This window comes from Oncorhynchus nerka, linkage group LG17, assembly GCF_034236695.1.
Source record: "Oncorhynchus nerka isolate Pitt River linkage group LG17, Oner_Uvic_2.0, whole genome shotgun sequence".
NCBI classification, from domain to species: Eukaryota; Metazoa; Chordata; class Actinopteri; order Salmoniformes; family Salmonidae; genus Oncorhynchus; species Oncorhynchus nerka.
In genome coordinates this window covers 23,751,854-23,773,793 of record NC_088412.1, presented here as the reverse complement: position 1 = coordinate 23,773,793, position 21,940 = coordinate 23,751,854, and the positions used below count along the sequence as shown (strand labels likewise).

General features: G+C 45.3%; 1 protein-coding gene across 1 annotated transcript; it reads left to right on the top strand.

The window, feature by feature from the left end:
• The first annotated feature begins 3,611 nt into the window (after positions 1-3,611).
• On the top strand, positions 3,612-20,039 carry LOC115145461 (C2 calcium-dependent domain-containing protein 4C-like). Its single transcript, XM_029686993.2, has 2 exons — positions 3,612-3,691; positions 14,527-20,039. The coding sequence occupies exon 2, from the start codon at positions 14,573-14,575 to the stop codon at positions 15,809-15,811; it is 1,239 nt and encodes a 412-aa protein (XP_029542853.1). The 5' UTR covers positions 3,612-3,691; positions 14,527-14,572; the 3' UTR covers positions 15,812-20,039.
• Positions 20,040-21,940: the final 1,901 nt, after the last annotated feature.

Here is a 21,940-nt window from a genome sequence, read left to right as displayed (position 1 = left end):
ACTGCTACAGAGCTCCATATGAGAGGCCCTGAATCACAGCTCTATACCATAGTCCGGCTGTTAGACTGGAGGGAGAAGAGTAGGGCCTGGTGGGTGGTGGTCCGTGTGTCAGTCCTTTCCTCATATGAAATGAACTGTCACAGATTGGAGAGGTGAAAAGTGCTCCTTCCATATGGTGTTTCTGTGTGTGTTAATTATATAAGTCTGACGTGTGCGTACATGTGCCTGTGTGTTGTGGGTGGTAGGGGGAAACGTCGTGCCTTACTGTATGTCGGGATATGCAAAGCTTGTTCTCAAAGGCAATTGATAGGGAAGAGAGAGAGATATGGTAACAACAATAAAAATCATAAAAATGGACTGTGTGACGTGTAATGCCTCTGTCGACTCCCCAGCCGTTGTGTCTGTCTGTGAGGGTGAATGGAGCCGTCCTCTCTCTATGCAGCACACAAACTTCAACAAGTGCTGTGCTTCGGCAAAATTAATTATGCGAGAAATGTCGGTGGAAACGATATATATATAACCATCAATTCGAAGTAAACTTGGGAAGTAAACTTGGCGATGACATGTTACGTGGTCCTCCCACTACGACTCGTTGGGAAAACATGCGTTTTTTTAGGCTACAGATTAAAATACAGTATGAGTACTGTTGGCTAGAGCGCATAATATCAGTGGCACACACTATATAACGCAACCGTTTTTTGTGAGAAAGCCATCAGTTGAGTTGGGGGAAAAAATATTGAACGTGTATTGGTAATTTAAACGCAAAAATATACAGTATTTTCTGTACCCTACGTCATCACGCATAGCCTTTTATTTGCAACAAGTCAATTTGATGGAAACATCTCTGGTTGGAAAATGTGCATATTGTTTTGATGTGGATTTTAGAATATTTGCATGAAAATCAGATTGCTGTACACAAGACTGTGATCATCTCAAGGACCTTAAACAGTGTTTTACCAAGTGACTTGGTAAGAGTTCTGCAATCCATAATAAATTAGCTGGGTTATGTCATAAAAATTACACTGGCAATGGACTGTAACGGTTTGACATGGTTGCAGCAAAGCATACAATGATAGTCAAAAGCTAAGATGTTTGTCATCCTATATGCTCTAAAAGTTAGGGGTTCAACAGGGGTTCTCCTACGATCCTCAAAGTTCTTTGGAGAACCATAGGGTTCTTGGCACTGAAATCCGCCCCCAAAAGGTTCTTCCAAGAACCCCATAGGAGGTGGGGTTCATCGAGGAAAATACTTAGTTGGTGGGGGTTCTTGCAGGAACCTGACTGCCCAACTGAAAAATGTGGATTTGAATTTGAAAGGATAGCAGGTGCAGGCACTTAACTGAAAAATGTAAAGATCTCCTCAATGTAAGGTAAGGTTTGTCCCTTGTATGATCAAAATGTATATTGTTTTCTGATGATACTATCTATCTTTTCATATTTGTGCAAATCTTTCCATGACAGAAAATGGACACAATTCAATGGATATCAATCAACAAAGTGGTAACAATATGTAGGCTATAAGAATATGTTGAAGGCTAACTGTATTGGGTGCAGATGGCTCATTTTTGTGTCTGTCTGCAGGTATACAGACGAGAACGCATACAAAGGTACAGTATGTCAATTGGTATTGGTATGTTATGCAGATCACATTTACCATCCTCCTTCCTTACCTCTTCAATGAATATCCCATAGGCCTCTACATTATGGACAAGCTATATGTATGAAAACCATTATCAAAACAGTTTTTTTCATTCACATTTACCACAAAAACCAAGGTATGAATACTGTTGTGTGCATGTTTTGTTAATCATCAGTATAATTACTTTTTTTTTTATTCACAGACTTTACCCTCCCGACATCTCTGAATATAACAGAAAAGATCATAATAATAATAATAGGGGAGGGGGTAGTTCAGATATTAGCCCCAAAGGGTTATTTGAGGATCCATTAAAAGGGGTCATTTGAAGAACTGTGGGGTTCCCCCACAGTTTCAATTTGAAAACCCCTGAAGGATCCTCCAGGAACCTTTTGTTTTTAGAGTGTACATGTGTTTACCTCTTCAGAACAGGTTGAGTCATGAAGTGTCAGAGTTAAGACTGTGTTTGTCATAAGGCCATAAGTTCTGTCTCTTCAGTGTCTCTGTTAAAGCGTCAGGTGTGTTATGGTTAAAGAGACTGACAATTCCAATTAAAGTCTAATCCAATTGTTAATTTACTATAGGGCCTCCTGTTTGTGTGTCAGCACCCAATTCAATTAGGTGCAGATAAAGGGCATCGTCTGCCCCAGGAGCAATGAGGTACCTGTAGGTTTCCATAGGTGTCTGTGTGTCTGGCTATACCTCTCACAAACAGGTAAGGAAGAATAGAAGCAATGGTTATATTTTGGGAGAATAAATGACATGCTGATGAAATGTTCATTGTATTTCACAACACAATTCATGGGCCACAGAGTGGCACCTCTGACAGTTGCGAGGCCTTTTCAGAAAATAAACTGACAACTAAGTGAAAAATGTGAAAAATGCAATAGAAAAGGTCAAACTGAAATGAAATGTTTATGAAAAGTGTCTGTAGTAGCAAGTCACTGACCTTTTGGTCAGGATATTGTGTTGCGCTCAAACATAGATTCTTTGATAAAACAATTTGTGGGCCTATGTGCCTTCGCCATCATCCACCTGATCTTTTCTAAAGAATCTTCTTCCTCCCATTTTTAGACACAGAAAATCTATTTGTTGCTGAGGCAAGGTTTCCAGGGAAACAGATGGGTTGATCTAAACCTGAAGAAGGACCAAACATCTGTAAATTAAATCATACAGCCAGCTGCACTGGGATATGCTCCACTGAGTTCACGTTCTACTGCTGTAGGTATACAGTAACCTATATCACAATAAATGTCTAAACATATTTGGCCATGTCAAATCATGTTCCATTGAGAGTTCCAATATGTGAAACAGCACTTGATTCATGTCTGGAACTCTAAATCACTGGAAATGTCTGCATTATACAGAAAGTGAAAAACAGATCGAAAAAACTGTAAGATGGGAGCCACATGTTAACCATTTTGTCATTTTGCTGTATGTTTTTCCTTCTCTTTTCCACCAGTGTATCATATTTTTATTTTAAAGGCTATATGGTTTTGACTGATGCTGGAAATTGGTGCAAACTATTTGATGTTGCAGTGTATCTGATATAGATTGTTGTTGTTTTAATTGTATTTGTCTCCATCAAATAAATTAATGGTCACTCTTCACACTAACTACATAGGGTAATTACTCATGAGGGATGATCAACTGGTCAATTATTGATCCCACTTTCCGCATGATGCGATCTAAACACAACAAGAACAACTTAATAAGTTTATACTCATGTCTAAACTTGTGTGCTCAAAGCCTGTTGATTCCTTCATATATATCATGTAAACACGTCCTGTAAGAGTGTATCTTCTGACTAATTCATGAGCTTCAGTGATTGTGACTGGCTCTCTTGAGGATCTCATCATTTTCTCCTATTGGTCGGCACCCAACATCGCCCGGGAGAGTGTATAAAAAGCATCATATTATTCCATCTAGCGCAAGTCGATCTCTAGGGTGCGGAGGAGACTATATAGTTCTGCAAACAGTGCGCGATCCAGAGGAGGCGGGAGAAAACACCTGTTACGGAAGAATCAATTCGACAAAGCAGCCTCCACGTCTTCAGTAAGTTTCTTAAGCTGAATTCAACCGTTGTCTAAAATTGAATATTTGTCTCACTCAAGAGCGCATAATGAAATATATTTCGGCACCGAGAGCATATAATAAACTTCTAATTTTCACTTGTTGCACTTTATTTCCGCGTTAAGATAGGCATAGGCTAATGTAAACTACTACATTATTTACTTTTTAAATAATACATTGAATTTCTTCCAGTGCACTACGTTTTGCTAAAATCTAAGGAGATCCGTCTTGATTCTCTATAAAGGCAGAGTTATTATAAATTCAAGCTTGTGCAAATTCTTCACAGACCAGACCTTTAGCCTATAATTTTGTCCTATCTTCCATATCGTAGTTAATATGCACAACATATCAGTTAAATGTAATTTAACTGAATACAATACAATAGAATACCATGACTGTTAATAAAGTGGATTTCAATGTGCTAATTAAGGGTGTTTATTTTTACGTAAAATTTTAAAACGAACCAAATCAAACCTCATCTAACTTAACAGTGGTTCTAAGATGAATAAATGTAATCTATTGAAAAAATCATGAGTGAAGGCTACGTGTGTTATTCTGACTAATGCAGCAGTCTTTATTATTCCACAGGAGCAATATCCTGTGCAGCATGTTGACATATACTCACTGCTACCTAGACAACATGTATGAATGTACTACTGTATGAGTACAAATAATAGTGTTTTCTTAGCCTTTGTAAATAAATCATGTGCTAACATTGCATGTATTCTTTCAGGGATGCAAACTAGTCACCTTTCGGTGAAATTCGGCGTTTTGAATCCAAAATAGGTGACCTGCGTGATTCGTGAAACCGAAAAATTACTGTCGTTTGGAAAGTTTGAGGTGAGGGAGAAAGTGTGGTGGAACAGGTATTAGCATTAGTATCTTGCTAGCTGGATTGAATTCTCCGTTAGCTAGCCAGAGAAATTTTGAGCAACATTAGCCAATTTATCTGATCAAATAATTGAGTTAATGGTGTGAAAATTAGCTTGCTTAATAACGTAGACAGCTAGCTAACGTTACAACATCAAGTTAGCTAACATTACTAACCTAACCAATTCTATATAGTATTGTAATGACCTGACTAGATCATAAATGAACAATTGTCCAGACAGAGGCTTGAGTTTGCGAATTGACGGTTTATTGAACCAACTTTACACAGGCTACTGTTTGGGCCGTAGCACACGCCAAATAGATGACAGATAACCCACAAGCCAATCGTGACCTTCTCTTGTGAAGCCCAGACATAAGAGAGAGAGAACAAAGGCTGAACCTGGTCTTAACTTCCAATGCCCAACCCCCCTCCACGCCACTCCGCCAACCACCAGGATGCCCGGCATCAGAACATTCCAGGCATTCCCGTGATTGGCAGATAGCAGGTTGATTGACATGTCGGACCCCGCGAACACCGGGTACTGGTCAGTACAACACAACCACCTCCTAGCCTAGCACATAACACACAGCTGTCTGTGCGGGTCGCTACACAGCCCCCCCACCACAAAGTCCCTCGTCCCCGAGGGAACAAACAAAGTCTCTGAAGCGACCCGGAGGTCTCCTTTGCCTGCGTGGCCGTGATGGTCGCAGAGTGCCCCTCTGGGAACCAGGGGATGAAGGCAGGGATATGGGGGACAAGGAAGCGGGAACGGGTAATACAGTCCGTGGTTCTGGGGAACCACGCGGTGACACAGGGGGAGACAGGGGAGTGGGCTGACTGGAGCCTTGTCTGCGGCACCTGAGGGTGGGTGCCTGGAGAATGTCATTGCCAGAGAGGGGAATTGTGGGGGTTCCTGGGGTTTGGGAGAAGAGGCCCCTCTGTATGGGGCTAACCTGTCCCGGTGCAGTGCCACCTTTCTCCCCTGGGAGGAAGCTGCACCCGGTACACAACCTCCCCTACCCTCTCCAGGACACTGCAGGGTCCCACCCAGTGACTGTCCAACTTGGGGCATCTGCCTTTTTTCCTTAGGGGGCTGTAGACCCATACCAGCTCCCCAGCCACAAAGTGCCTTCCGGGTGTGCACGTCATAGTTCCTTTTCTGCCTCACACCTGCATTCACCAGCTGCTCTCTGGCGAAGGTGTGGGCTGTCTCCAGGCGGTCCTGGAGTCTCCGGGCATACTCCGGCCCCGGAGGAACATGAGGGCTATCCAGGGGCCGACCAAACGGCATCTCCGCAGGGGTGCGGATCTCTCTCCCAGCATGAGGAGGGCAGGCGTGCAGGAGGTGGAGTCTTGGACAGCGGAGCGGCATGCCATGAGGACCATAGGCAGGTGCTTGTCCCAGTCACGCTGGTGTTTGGAAGAGACGATGGCCAGCTGCTGTCCAAGCGTTTTGTTGAAGCGCTCCACAAGGCCATCACTTTGAGGATGGAGAGGAGTAGTGCGGGTCTTGTGCATACCCAGCCTCTCACACATGGTGGCGAACACACGGGACTCAAAGTTTCTGCCTTGGTCGCTGTGGATGGACTCTGCAGCTCCAAACCTGCTGAACATCCCCGCTGTCAGGGCGTCGACGATGGTCTCTGCCTCCTGGTCAGGCAGAGCATAGGCCTCGGGCCATTTTGTGAAATAGTCCATGGCCGTGAGCACCCAGCGGTTTCCACTGTCTGTGGTGGGGAACGGCCCAACTACATCCACTCCCACCCTCTCCATGGGAGCCCCCACTGGGAACTGTTGGAGCTGAGCATGAGAGCGGCCTGGGGGCCCTTTCTCGCTGTGCAGTTGTCACAGCGGCGACAAAAGTCCTCCACATCCCTCTTGTGCTGCCCCCAGTAGAAGCCCTGACGGAGACGGCGCAGTGTTTTTGTGACCCCAAAGTGTCCAGTCCCCACCCCCCATGAGTACTCTGGAGCACAGCCTCCCGCAATGCTTTTGGGACCACCACCTGCCACCTCTCCTCTCCCGTAGCTGACTCCTTCCATGCCCGCTGTAGCACGCCATCAGCCAGCCGCAGTCTCTCAAACTTTGACCACAACCCTTTGGTCGCGAGTGAGAGCGCTGTCACCTCTTCCCATGGTGGCCTCACCTGCGCCTCTACCCACTGTAGCACTGGCTGTAGGTCTGTGTCCCGTCCCTGCTGCTGCCGCCATTCAGCCACGTCGACAGTCTGCAGCTCACAGCAGACAGGCCCGCTCGCCCGACACACTGTGGCACAGACACCCTCCTCTGCCCGCAGCTCTCTCTCCCGTCCCTCTCTCCGTTCACAGTGACGGCAGCCGTCTGCAGTACAGGGCCGACGGGACATGGCGTCGGCGTTGGAGTGGCGTGCCCCTGCCCTGTGCACCACCGTGAAGTCATACGGCTGAAGCTCCTCCAACCAGCGTGCCACCTGCCCCTCTGGCTCTCTGAAAGACATGAGCCACTGGAGAGCAGAGTGGTCAGTCCTTACAGTAAAGGGCAGACCACCCAGGTAGTACTTGAAGTGTTTGACGGAAGCCACAACAGCCAAGAGCTCCCGCCGGGTGACACAGTAGCGGCGCTCATGTTTGTCAAATGTTTTGCTGAAGTACGCCACCACTCTCTCCCCTCTGGCCCCACCTGGGCCAGCACCCCACCCATGCCCACATTGCTCGCGTCTGTGTCCAGGATAAAGGGCAAGGTGAGGTCAGGGGCGAGCACGGGGGCCTCGATCAGTGCACGTTTGAGGGTGTTGAACGCCTCCTCACACTCCACTGTCCAAGTGAAAGCCTTGTCCTTCGGCAGCAGGCGGTTCAGTGGAGCAGCAACGCTTGAGAAGCCCCGTACAAACCTCCTGTAGTACGAGGCCAGGCCCAGGAAGCTCTTCAGCTGACGCTGGTCGGTGGGGGTGGGCCAGTCTCTGACAGCCCCTACCTTGTCCTCCATGGTGCTGATCCCCTCCTTCCCCACTCGGTGGCCCAAGAAGGACACCTCTCTCCTCATGAAGTGGCACTTCTCGGGGTGGAGCTTCAGACCTGCGGCAGCCACCCTCTCCAGCACACGCCCGTAGCGCCCCCAGGGCTGACTGGAAGGAGCTGCCATGGGCCAGGATGTCATCGAGGTATACCAGACACTGCTGTCGGGGGATGCCATCCAGCACCCTGTCCATCAAACGCTCAAAAGTAGCTGGAGCGTTGCACAGGCCAAAGCACAGGACCTTGAACTGCCAGTGTCCTCTGTTAGTGGAGAACGCAGTTTTGGCTCTGGCCTCTGGGGAGAGGGGCACCTGCCAGTAGCCACTGCGGAGGTCTAGTGAGGAGAACCAGGAGGACCCCTAACCAGGTCCAGCGACTCATCGATACGTGGTATGGGGTATGAGTCCTTCCTGGTTACCTCATTCAGCCGCCTGTAGTCCGCACAGAACCTCAGCTTGCCCCCTTCTTCGGAACCATGACGACTGGCGCCGCCCAGGGGCTGTCTGAGGGCTCAATGAAGTCTGCCCGCTGCATCTCCAACACAGCCTTGTCTGCCGCCTCCTGGCGTGCCAGCGGGATACGGCGGGGACGCATCTTGATGGGTCGAGCATCACCTGTGTCGATCTCATGCTGCACCAGAAGAGTCTGACCCACCTCTTCCTCACTCAACGCAAAGCTGTCTCTGAATTCAAACAGCAACTGCCACAACCGTTCCTGCTGCTCAGGGTCAAGACCAACACAGTTCCTCCCCATATCTCCCTCACTGCAGACAGTGTCCTCTCCTCTCCCATCTGGGGTAGCTGGGCTGGGGGTGCGGCCCCGGGCTCACAGAGGGCTGTGTCATGGAGGTAGCTGGGGGAATGTAACACACCGCCGTAGGTGACAGGGGGACTGGGGAAAAGTCACACACAGCTGTGGGGGGGGCGCAGCCATGAGTCTCTGCTGCTTTAACTGTTGGAGTAAAGGGTTTGTTGGGTTGAGTGAATGTGACATTAGGGGGGGGCATGGTGACTTCCGTCCCTCCCTGGAAGCTCAGTGTGCCCCTATTTAGGTCTAACTGGCAGCCTGTGCTCCTAAGAAAGTCCAACCCCAGGATACAAGGGTCCTGCACAGCCGCCACCCACACAGGATGACGCACAGTCCTGCCCCCTACTGTCAGAGTCATTATTCCCTTCCCTTTCATAGGTGCCAGCTCACCTGTGACTGTGCGGAGCTGCACAGTTGTAGGCTCACACTGAGTCCAACCTGGCACAATATCTGGCCTCACCAGGGTTACTGTGGACCCAGTGTCCACCAGGGCGGAGCAGGGCACCCCCTCCACAGTGACAGGGACATGACAAAAGTCCCCAACACAGGTCCGGCCCACCACAACAACAGGCTCCATCCGCTTGCCCTCGTCTGCTTCTGGGGAAGTGGAGCCTTGCTTCCCCGTCTGTGCCGGTGGGCTCCTCCTGAAGATGATGGTGGTTGGGATAGAAAGCCAGGGGTCCGCACTACCCGGTCTATGCGGACCCCGAGCCGTTTCCCTGAGCTCTGGGGACATGGGGCAATCTCGGCGCAGATGGCCTGGCTGGCCACAACCCCAGCAGACCCTGGGACCAGGGCTTGTGTTTCGTGCCGCCTGTAGCGACACAGCCCGAATGAGTTCTGTCATTTCGGCCACCCAAGCAGGCTTTTCCGGCTCCGGGCTGCTCTGCCCCCAGCTCGCACAGAGGGTGTGTCTCCCTGCACCCCACCAAAGCCCCAGCTGAAGCCCCAGCCCACACCAGCTCCCTCTCCAAAGCCATCTCCAAGGCTGTCTGCAATGACTCAGGATGAGCCAGCTGGGTCTGTATGCGCAGCTCCGTAGGGGAGAGCGCCTGTATGAACTGGTCCCGTGCTAGCTCGCTCTGCACGGAGGGGGCATGTGAGCATATGCCCGCCGAGAGAGGCTCTCAATGTCATTAGCTAGCACCCGTAGAGGCTCTCCAGGCTGCCTGCGTCTATTCCTCAGTTCTGAGTGCAGTAGCCCGGGCTGTACACACTGTCCATAGCGCCTCCTCAGTGCTCCCACTAGAGCACCATAATCATGCCTGTCCTCGGGGCTAATCAATATCAAACAGGCCAGAGCTTCATCCGTGAGGCATAAAGCCAACTGCAGTGCCCTTTCTTCATCCGACCACCCCTAAAATGAGCTAACAGTTCAAACTGAGCATGAAAAGCTTCCCAATCCGCCTTACCGGAATACTTCGGGTCTTAACAGATACGGACGCAGCCGGGAACTGGGCGCCGCCATGTTTGTTTACATCCTGAGCCCCAGATTTCTCGTCACGCCGCGTCGACGTCGCCACTTCGGTCCGCCCACCAGAATCCGCGCGAAATACACTCGACGAAGCACTCCTGCCCGCTTCAGCCGCCATCACTCTAACGTCCTCCCTCAAGCGGCCTCTGCGCTCCGACGCCCTGGCGATCTCCTCAGACAGAACCCCGACGTCCATTCACACGCACCTCCTTGGCCATAATCGTCCCCTACCTCCACCTTCACTTTCGGATTCCCTCGAAGCATTTTCAATCCCCGTTCTCACCTACGGTAGCTAGCCACATAAGTCAGCTAGCTAGCTGGCTAACTTGTATCAACGTTTTTACTTCTGACACCAATGTAATGACCTGACTAGATCATAAATGAACAATTGTCCAGACAGAGGCTTGAGTTTGCGAATTGACGGTTTATTGAACCAACTTTACACAGGCTACTGTTTGGGCCGTAGCACACGCCAAATAGATGACAGATAACCCACAAGCCAATCGTGACCTTCTCTTGTGAAGCCCAGACGTAAAGAGAGAGAACAAAGGCTGAACCTGGTCTTAACTTCCAATGCCCAACCCCCCTCCACGCCACTCCGCCAACCACCAGGATGCCCGGCATCAGAACATTCCAGGCATTCCCGTGATTGGCAGATAGCAGGTTGATTGACATGTCGGACCCCGCGAACACCGGGTACTGGTCAGTACAACACAACCACCTCCTAGCCTAGCACATAACACACAGCTGTCTGTGCGGGTCGCTACAGTATTAACTGGTATACGACACCTTGCTGTTGTTGTGCCGAAAATCTCCCCCTGCCTGTTCTATAGAAAGTATTTGACTCTATAGAAAGTATTTGACTCTGATGTGTGCCACAGAAAGTATTTGACTCTTGCCACAAAGTTAAGGAAATTAGAAGGGGGGGGGGTCAAATTTAGGGAAGCAATAAACATTTCAGAACAACTACTAGTTGAATAAGACATGGATAGATGACGAATTTTGGCAAAGAGATTTATTTATAGACTAATACACTTGTAACAAATAGCCAAACCGAAAACTGCAGACATTACTTGCTCCTCCCCCGAGACCAAACCGAAATAAAATATCAAATGAAACGCAGCCTAATGTATTCAGTAATCTCAACTAGCAAGCAAATTGCAGCAATGTAGAATTGAGTGCGTGCGCGTTCACACGAAGGGGGAGGGGGATTCTGGCAGGGGGAAGATTTTCGGCACAACACTGTTCCTCAAGTTATAACGCGTTAGTTGCTTACTGGACCCTGGAAATCTGTGTGAAATGTTAACTAGCTAACGAACTAACCACTATCTGTTAACTAATGTTTCCCTATACAGTATGTGGTTAATTTTCAGATTGAGAGAATTAGGTGGAAAAGAGGCGTTGCTTGTTAAGCAAGTGGAGCTGGAGCTGGGCCTGGTTTAAACTGGATGCCACTATAGATGTGAAAAGAAAACCACACACTTTCCCTCTTTCTCGCTTTTGCTGGCACATTGTAGAACAGATGTCCACAGGCATAAAGTGTACAATGTAATAATGTGCAGTGTACTCCGAAGATATTGTTTTTGTTGTGTTGAACTTGACAGTAGCATGTGTGTGTGAGTGAGGGGGGATTATATATTGTTTTACTCAGTGAACGTTATTTTTGCACACATGTAGCTTTGTGCACTTGATCGATGTCTATAGTGGCCACTATAATAGAGTAAAAATAGAATGCCTGTTTGTTTCATTCTACTTTAAGATGTTTTTTTCCAAAGTGTGTGGTTTTTTCCCATTTATGTGTGTGGTCACAAGCATTTTATTATAAAGGTTGTCACGGATAACTGCAATGTTAGGGTATTGTTTTTTTCTCAAGACTTGAGTGTCATTTGCAGTGAAGTCTAGGCAACAAATAACATTGGATTGCTTTCTTTACATTTTTTTAGCTGTGAGTTAGGTTCACATGAACCACTTTACTTTACACACAGACTGATCATGTAGATCATATTCTTGGTTGTTTAATTAGTTAAAACCTGCATTTCCCCCTAGCAGGGATTTTTTCCATGTTTCAGTGAAGAAGAAAAAAAAAGTGTCCCTTTTTTGGGCCCTCACCAGTTTGCATCCCTGATTCTTTACATACAGTTGAAGTCGGAAGTTTACATACACCTTAGCCAAATACATTTCAACTCAGGTTTTCACAATTCCTGACATTTAATCCTAGTAAAAATGCCCTGTCTTAGGTCAGTTAGGATCACTACTTTATTTTAAGAATGTGAAATGTTAGAACAATAGTAGAGAGAATGATTTATTTCAGCTTTTATTTCTTTCGCCACATTCCCAGTGGGTCAGAAGTTTACATACACTCAATTAGTATTTGGTAGCATTGCCTTTAAATTGTTTAACTTGGATCAAACATTTTGGGTAGCCTTCCACAAGCTTCCCACAATAAGTTGGGTGAATTTTGGCCCATTCCTCCTCACAGAACTGGTATAAATGAGTCAGGTTTGTAGGCCTCCTTGCTCGCACACGCTTTTTCAGTTCTGCCCACAAATGTTCTATAGGATTGAAGTCAGGGATTTGTGATGGCCACTCCAATACCTTGACTTTGTTGTCCTTAAGCCATTTTGCCATAACTTTGGAAGTATACTTGGGGTCATTGTCCATTTGGAAGACCCATTTGCGACTGTAACGGATGTGAAACGGCTAGCTTAGTTAGCGGTGCGCGCTAAATAGCGTTTCAATCGGTGACGTCACTTGCTCTGAGACCTTGAAGTAGTGGTTCCCCTTGCTCTGCAAGGGCCGCGGCTTTTGTGGGGCGATGGGTAACAATGCTTTGTGGGTGACTGTTGTTGATGTGTGTAGAGGGTCCCTGGTTCGCGCCCGGGTATGGGCGAGGGGACGGTCTAAAGTTATACTGTTACACGACCAAGCTTTAACTTCCTGTCTAAGGTCTTGTGATGTTTCTTCAATAAATCCACATAATTGTCCATCCTCATGATGCCATCTATTTTGCGAAGTGCAAGTCCAGTCCCTCCTGCAGCAAAGCACCCCCACAACATGATGCTGCCACCCCTGTCCTTCACGGTTGGGATGGTGTTCTTCGCCTTGCAAGCCTCACCCTTTTTCCTCCAAGCAGAACGATGGTCACCTTGACTAAACAGTTATATTTTTGTTTCATCAGACTAGAGGACATTTCTCCAAAAAGTACGATCTTTGTCCCCATTTGCAGTTGCAAACCGTAGTCTGGCTTTTTTATTGTGGTTTTGGAGCAGTGGCTTCTTCCTTATTGAGCGGCCTTTCAGGTTATGTCGATATAGGACTCGTTTTACTGTGGATATAGATACTTTTGTACCTGTTTCCTCCAGCATCTTCATAAGGTCCTTTGCTGTTGTTCTGGGATTGATTTGCACTTTTCGCACCAAAGTACGTTCATCTCTAGGAGACAGAACGTGTCTCCTTTCTGAGCAGTATAATGGCTGCGTAGTCCCATGGTGTTTATACTTGCATACTATTGTTTGTACAGATGAACGTGGTACCTTCAGGCGTTTGGAAATTGCTCCCAAGGATGAACCAGACTTGTGGAGGGCTACAATTTTTTTCTGAGATCTTGGGTGATTTGTTTTGATTTTCCCATGATGTCAAGCAAAGATGCACTGAGTTTGAAGTTAGGCCTTGAAATACATCCACAGGTACACCTCCAATTGACTCAAATTATGTAAATTAGCCAATCAGAAGCTTCTGTAGCTATGACATAATTTTCTGGAATTTTCCAAGCTGTTTAAAGGCACAGTCAACTTAGTGTATGTAAACTTCTGACCCACTGGAATTGTGATACAGTGAATTATAAGTGAAATAATCTGTCTGTATACAATTGTTGGAAAAATGACTTGTGTCATGCACAAAGTAGATGTCCGAACCGACTTGCCAAAACTATAGTTTGTTAACAAGAAATTTGGTTGAAAAACGAGTTTTAGTGACTCCAACCTAAGTGTATGTAAACTTCTGACTTCAACTGTACCTCTTATTTAGGCTGCTAAATCATTTTTTTATTCAACAACTCTATAATTAAGCAATAAGCCACGAGGGGGTGTGATAAATGGCCAATATACCACAGCCAAGGGCTGTTCTTAATAAAAATAAAAAATAAATTATTTTACCTTTATTTAACCAGGCAAGTCAGTTAAGAACAAATTCTTATTTTCAATGACGGCCTAGGAACAGTGGGTTAACTGCCTGTTCGACACAATGCAGAGTGCTAGGTCACAGCCCTTAGCCATGGTATATTGGCCTTATATCACAAACCCGAGGTGCCTTATTGCTATTATAAACTGGTTACCAAAGTAATTAGAGCAGTAAAAATAAATGTTTTGTCTTACCCGTGGTATACTGTCTGATATACCACAGTTTTCAGCCAATTAGCATTCAGGGCTGGAACCACACAGTAGTGCCTAAGAACAGCCCTTAGCCGTGGTATATTGGACATATACCACACCCCCTCAGGCCTTATTGCTTAAGTATACACTTGACACATTGGGGTCAATTTCATTGATTTCATCGTTTTTAGATTCAGTTAACCATTTCTTACACAGATATAGCAACAGTTGTAATATGATTTACTCCGTGTGTTAATTCCTGTATTTCATAACTGCTGCCATGTTTGTGCTTTTGCCTCCAGACAGAGAAACACCCTTGTATCCCAGCTGGTGAAGCCCAGTGGGATAATGTGGGTTCTGGACAAGATCCGTGGGTCAGTAGAGACCACTGTTCTCCGGCGGGGGGAGAATGGGGTCAAGGACAGCAATACTCCAGTCTACAGCAACGTCCTCACCCCTGATAAGATCCCTGACTTTTTCATTCCCCCCAAGCTGGTCTGCTGCCCCCCAGAGCCTGAGACCCTGGACGTCGTCAAGCCGAAGGAGGGGCTGCGGCCCTCGGCCTCTGAGCAGACCATTGGCAGTAAGAAAATCAGCAGCCCCCGCAGCCCGCGTCTGGTTGCCAAGCTAGCTGGGGACACCAAGAACCTGTTGAGGGCCGCCAACCGTCACATTATCCAGATAGAGAGCGCTGATGACATGGTGGCAGGGGACACCAACGCTGACCCTCAGTCTCAGACCGCTATGTCACTGCCCTACGTCCCCAAGACCCAGACTTCCTATGGTTTTGCCACTCTGATGGAGAGCCCCCACACCCGCCGCAAGGAGTCCCTTTTCCACTGTGACCAGACCAGCCCCCTGACCTCTCCCAACTCCCAGAGGAAGGGGAAGAGCAGCGTCAGCGAATGCAACCACCTCAACCCCCCTGACTTCAACGCCTCTCACAACCCATACCGCTACTTTAGTGGAGGGGAGAGTGATACCTGTTCCTCAGCTGAGTCCTCTCCCTTCAACTCCCCACTTCTCTCCCGCTCTGCCTCGCTGCTCAAAGTCTTCACCCACGAGACACAGGCAAAGGTGGTGAAAGCCAAGAGGACGTTTGCCCGCCACAGCTCCTTGTCCACAGACGAGTGCAGCTCAACCGAGCCCAGTCCCAATGTGCTGCGGCGGCTCCACTCTTCTTCACTCCATGGCGGTGGGCCGTCGGACCGGGAGCACACCGTCAACCTACACAAGGGCGGCAGGGTGAGGCTCAGCGCCGACTACGATGCTGGCACGGCCCGCCTGCGCATTCGCATTCTGGCTGCCGAAGAGCTCTACGACAAGATGTACGACATTAAGAGCATCAACTGCTGCGTGTCACTGTACCTCAATCCTGGAAAGCTGCAGAAACAGCGGAGCACTATCATCAAGAACAGCCGAAATCCTGTGTTCAACGAGGACTTCTTCTTTGACTCTGTGACCTCAGTGCAGGTGAAGAACCTAGCAGTGAAGATCAAGGTGGTGAATAAGGGCACCAGCCTGAAGAGAGACACTCTGCTGGGGGAGAGAGAGATCCCTCTGGGGAAGCTGCTCCATGGCCTCTAGGTCTGTCCTGACGATGCAGAATAGTACTCTGACTAACACAGAATGAGACTATGAATGATAATGTGCGTGAAAAAAGATATATAACTGGGGTTAGATGTTTGCTTGGTCTTCCCTGTATTCACATAGAACTGTCTGAAAGGAAGTCAATGTCTGGTCTGGTCTAGCAGTTTGTCTCTTAGCTGGTCACCTCCTCAACCTTCTATTCTCTGAACCTAAAGCCCTGCACAGCCCAACTTGTAAATCATGTGGTGGACAATCGAATATGGCACAGGTCAAAAAACACCTGCTCGTTTGAGGGACTCACTTTTTGGACTCTCTTGATCTCGACGTTGAATGTTGCATGGTTGCAATTACATGTGGCTCAGACAATACAGGATGCGAGTCTCTATGATTCAGTTTTTCTTCACCACTACCATGCTTTTATGGATCAGGGCGTCTTTGATGTTGCCACTATAACTTGATGTGCAAATTATCCTTTGATCCTGATTGTTGTTGCGATCCACAGTAGCCTACTACCGGAAGGAAGGCCAGTCTGTTATGTGACCACAATGTCCAAAACCTGGAGAATAGAGATCAGACGTCACCGTCTGCTTCCCTAGCGCTTGGCATGAATATGTAAATGCTGTGATATGTTAGCAGTTTGTACTTCAGTTTCACAACACCCACAAGCCTTACCAAGAGTGATAGATAGACAGAAAGAGAGAGTGACAGAGGGAGGGAGGGTGTATGCATTACATTTTAAAGAGTGTGACATTATTCAAAGGTGTTGAACATAATTTTATACATAGATGTTGTATTTGTATAAGACATATGCTTCAGTATGATGTGTACTGCATGACCAAAAGTATATGGACACCTACTCGTCAAACATCTCATTCCAAAATCATGGGCATTAATATGGAGTTGGTCCCCCCTTTGCTGCTATAACAGCCTCCACTCTTCTGGTAAGACTTTCCACTAGATGTTGGAACATTCCTGCGGGGATTTGCTTCCATTTAGCCATTAGTGAGATTGGGCACTGATGTTGGGCGATTAGGCCTGGCTCGCAGTTGGCGTTCCAATTCATCCCAAAGCTGTTCGATGGGGTGGAGGTCAGTGCTCTGTGCAGGCCAGTCAAGTTCTTCCACACTGATCTCAACAAACCATTTCTGTATGGACCTCGCTTTGTGCATGTGGGTATTGTGATGCTGAAACAGGAAAGGGCCTTCCCCAAACTGTTGCTGCAAACTTGGAAGCGCAGAATCATCTACAATGTAATTGTATGCTGTAGCATTACAATTTCCTTTGACTGGAACTAAGGGGCCTAGCCCAAACAATAAAAAACAGCCCCAGGCACTATGCATTGGAGTAGGTAGCGTTCACTGAAAAGTCACTGAGCTCTCAGTGAGCTCTCATGCTACTGCCAATGTTTGTCTATGGAGATTGCATGGTGGTATGCTTGATTTTATACACGTCAGCAACGGATGTGGCTGAAATAGCCGAATCCACTAATTTGAAGGGGTGTCCACATACTTTTACAACATTATGACTTTGTAAATTATGTACTGCTGGAGAGTGAATGATTAGCAGCCCTCTGACCCTGAAAACCTTATAATTTGCTGACTTCATTATTATGATGGTGTTTTCCACTCCTGGCAGTGTAGACAAGCCACTAGGTCAGAGGACTGGTAAAGGAAAAACATTTACAATAAAAAATATTTACAATAAACATGATTTGACATGAAGGATAGCCTTCTACTCTGCATGTGCTCTGCTGTCCTTTAAAATGAATTACAATACATCTGATCTGATTGCAATTTCAAGAAGGAGACAGAGGAAAGAAGCAGAGGTTGTTTCTGCAGATGGTTAAAGGGTCACCACACACATTCATCTTTGAGATATGGAGTCATTTAATCATGTCAAACATGACTATTTTACAGAAAATAGCCATTGTTTTTGTGAGTTACATTCCCTGTCATGTTTTAACCTAGACTATACAATAGAGCTCTCTACAATACCATTGCGTTTCTCCATGCTTATACTTTATATAACTTTGTTTGGCTCTAACTGTGAGGATTTTGTTATTGTGGAAAATCTGTAATCTGCTACGATACTATTAAATGATTCATCTGTGTGTGCTCAATGCTCATGCTATGCCTTCTGTACATGGGTGTGTGCTCAATGCTCATGCTATGCCTGCTGTACATGGGTGTGTGCTCAATGCTCATGCTATGCCTGCTGTACATGGGTGTGTGCTCAATGCTCATGCTATGCCTTCTGTACATGGGTGTGTGCTCAATGCTCATGCTATGCCTGCTGTACATGGGTGTGTGCTCAATGCTCATGCTATGCCTGCTGTACATGGGTGTGTGCTCAATGCTCATGCTATGCCTGCTGTACATGGGTGTGTGCTCAATGCTCATGCTATGCCTGCTGTACATGGGTGTGTGCTCAATGCTCATGCTATGCCTGCTGTACATGGGTGTGTGCTCAATGCTCATGCTATGCCTGCTGTACATGGGTGTGTGCTCAATGCTCATGCTATGCCTGCTGTACATGGGTGTGTGCTCACTGAATTCTAACCAATCCCTTCTTTGGCTTACTAAATCCCTTCTTTGGCATGACTAAAAAGCTAAAATATTGTCAGTAGATTTTATAATACTTCTTTGTAGTAGGCAGGGTCAAAATGTAGCCTAAGTGCTTTTATTAATTAAATCAAAAAGTGAGTAGTGTATTTTGGGGATTGCCAACTATTTTTGTAATTGATTGTCTTTTCTTGTTTCTCATCTACAGATGTAGGATTTTAATTTGAGCCAGTTTTCTACAGCAGTAAAATAATCCTGTGGCAGCAGGAAATGTGAATTATTATGTGGATTATAATTAATGGACATTGTTGTGGGGTTTGATACATTTTTCGTTAGGGCAAATCAAGTCAAGTTTTCCAAGTGGAAATTGCAATCTTTAGAATCCTTTTTAAAACTCATACACGACAAGTTTGCATTTCCTACTGTGCAGAAACATTCTCAGCAACAAAAGAGTTATCAAATTAAGATCTTACATCTGTATTTAAAAAAGACAGCCCAATGTACATTTGAACTAGGAATAATTCTCCTGAGAAATGAAAACTGTGCTGAAAGCTATCTCACTCAACAGGTTAGATACGTAATTAAAACATGTAAAAAAGATCAGCAAAAATTTCAAATGGATTCAATTAACTTTCTCCTCATGACTGTGTTTTCAATTATGCTATGATTTGAAGTGCTTTAAATACTGTAGGCCAGATCTCCTTGCTGATTATCTTCTATACCAACCACAGGGTTAATTATCCTGGTTGAATACACTGTAAATATATATATCTTGCTGCTTATGATGCCCAGGTGTGTTGTTTTGTGGGATGCCAGTGGGAGGGCTTACTGGCTTACTGTCAGCTAAATAATGGATAAATATATGTTTTATACATGCAGTCATGTATCAAATGAATACAGTGATTTTAGATCTGAGCACCTGATTTCTAACAGTGGAGGAATACCCACTATCCTCTAAGATGTGTGTTTTTCTCTGTTTGTTATGGGGAAGCCCAACACCTCTATTGGGGGTGCAGAAAACCTGCAGATGTATAATGTATATAGCCACTTTAAATGGGTTTGCCATCATAGTATGGACTTCCTTTTTAGAATTAGACCTCTGCTTGATGCATTAGATACACAGTTAGCCAATTTGATTGCCAACCTTGATTTAAGTCTCTGAGGGATTGCCAGAATTAACTTTACAATTAGCTAGCTGTTGGTGTTCGGAAATCCTTCCTCGTTATTCTGTGCTAAATGGCTATTTAATTACACAAGCTAAAAAGGTCTGACTGTCAATTTTTTAAAATTAAACTCGGAAGACTGCTTATGCGAAATAATGAAAGTGGGGAAGATATTTATTTCAGTGATCTAATTTCTGCAGTGGAGAGGAGATGTTTAATATGCTGAACTTGTTCTGTTTCTCAAGAAAATGAAACAAGTGCCAATCCGTCATACTTGATGCCAAATTCATTCATTGTTATCTCAAGGTGTTAGATAAATGATGGATGCTAGTTAGTTTCTATCTACTGTATTGTTATTGTTGGTGTGAGTACTTATGTATTTTATACTATGATGTCATTAGTAATGGACACCTGTGGGTTTTCCTGACTGTTCCTCAAACTGTGTTGATATAGGCCTATGTATGACTATGAAATGCCTTGATTAAAAGCAAATGTATTGTAGATTCTTCATGTCATCATTACTACTTTGTTGACATAATGACATTATACAAATCAATGATATAGCAGTGACCTCACATTGTGTTAATCATCAGATCTGATACAACAGTGATTCTCATATTAGGGCTCTATTCAATTGGTTTTGCGGAAATTCAGCTTTACAGTGTGATTGAAAGTTAAAGGCAATGTTCCCATGTTAGCGGAGACTGCGTTCACGGTAAACGCTGCGTATGTCGGCTCAATCGGAAATTACCTCGCCATTTCTAGCGTGCAATCTATAACGATTCAGTGATACTGCTTGAATAGAGCCCTTAGTGTGCTAGTCAGAATAAGAGTTCAGAGAATACATTACTAATAATGATTTTAGAGTCCCAAAGGCACATGGCTCCATTATCTCCACATAATTGTACACCTCTGCCTAAGAATATGTCTTCTGTGTGAATCAGTAGGGCACCTAATCAGAGCAGGTTCTGATGAAGCAGCAGTCATTAAAGCAGCAGTCCTCTCTACAGTGTCTACGGGTCAGTCCAATTACTGCAGTCACCCACTGTCAGCTCTTTATTACATGAACTCATGGAGTCAGTTAGATCCTGGATTGTGCCAAGGAAACTCATTCTGTAGTATCCCGTATCTTATCAACATATGCTTCGCAGCTGTAATATGTGTCCTATAACTCCATATCTGATCTCCTCTGATGGCAGTTTAAGTTCAAATTATAATCACTAAGAAGTATTTCACATTTTGTTATACTGTCCTGTGAGTGTGAACTTTCTTAAGGTATTATCCGACAAGTGGTCAGGTTCCTTATTAACCTCTAAAAATCTAAGCCGTTGGCTAAATTGTTTTAAGATGGTCATACCATGGATCGTTTAGCTATTTGATTTTTGAATTTTAGGACCCCTTTAGGTATCCCCAAAAAATCAAATCTAAATATTTGAAAAAACATTGAATTTGGCCTTTACTGCTATTGCCCATAGAAACGCATTGAATAACATATTCATAAATGGCAAAATAGACAGTAAAAAGATCAATCATAAGGAAGAAGGTTTTGAAGTGTCTGTCCTGTATCTACAATTCAAAAGTTTGGGGTCACTTAGAAAGAAGCAATACAACTTCTTTAGACTAGTTGAGTGTCTGGAGCATCAGCATTTGTGGGTTTGATTACAGGCTCAAAATGTCCAGAAACAAAACTTTCCTCTGAAACTCGTCAGTCTATTCTTGTTCTGAGAAATGAAGGCTATTCCATGTGAGAAATTGCCAAGAAACTGAAGATCTCGTACAACACTGTGTACTACTCCCTTCACAGAACAGTGCAAACTGGCTCTAACCAGAAGAAAGGTCTTTGTATCTGGCCGTTTTGAGCCTGTAATCGAACCCACAAAGGCTGATGCTCCAGATACTCAACAAGTCTAAAGAAGGACAGTTTTATTGCTTCTTTAATCAGGACAACAGTTTTCAGTTGTGCTAACCTAATTGTAAAAAGCTTTTCTAATGATCAATTGGCCTTTTAAAATGATAAACTTGGATTAGCTAACACAACGTGCCATTGGAACACAGGAGTGATGGTTGCTGTTTCCAGCTACAATAGTCATTTACAACATTAGCAACGTTTTCACTGTATTTCTAATCAATTTGATGTTATTTTAATGGACAATAAATGTGCTTTTCTTTCAAAAAGAAGGACATTTCTAAGTGACCCCAAACTTTTAAATGGTAGTTTATATACAGTACCAGTCAAAAGTTTGGACACCAACTCATTCAAGGGTTTTTCTTTATTTTTACTATTTTCTACATTGTAGAATAATAGTGAAGACATCAAAACTATGAAATAAGACATGGAATCATGTAGTAACTAAAAAAGTGTTAAATAAATCAAAATATATCAAGAATGCCGTTCGGATAGT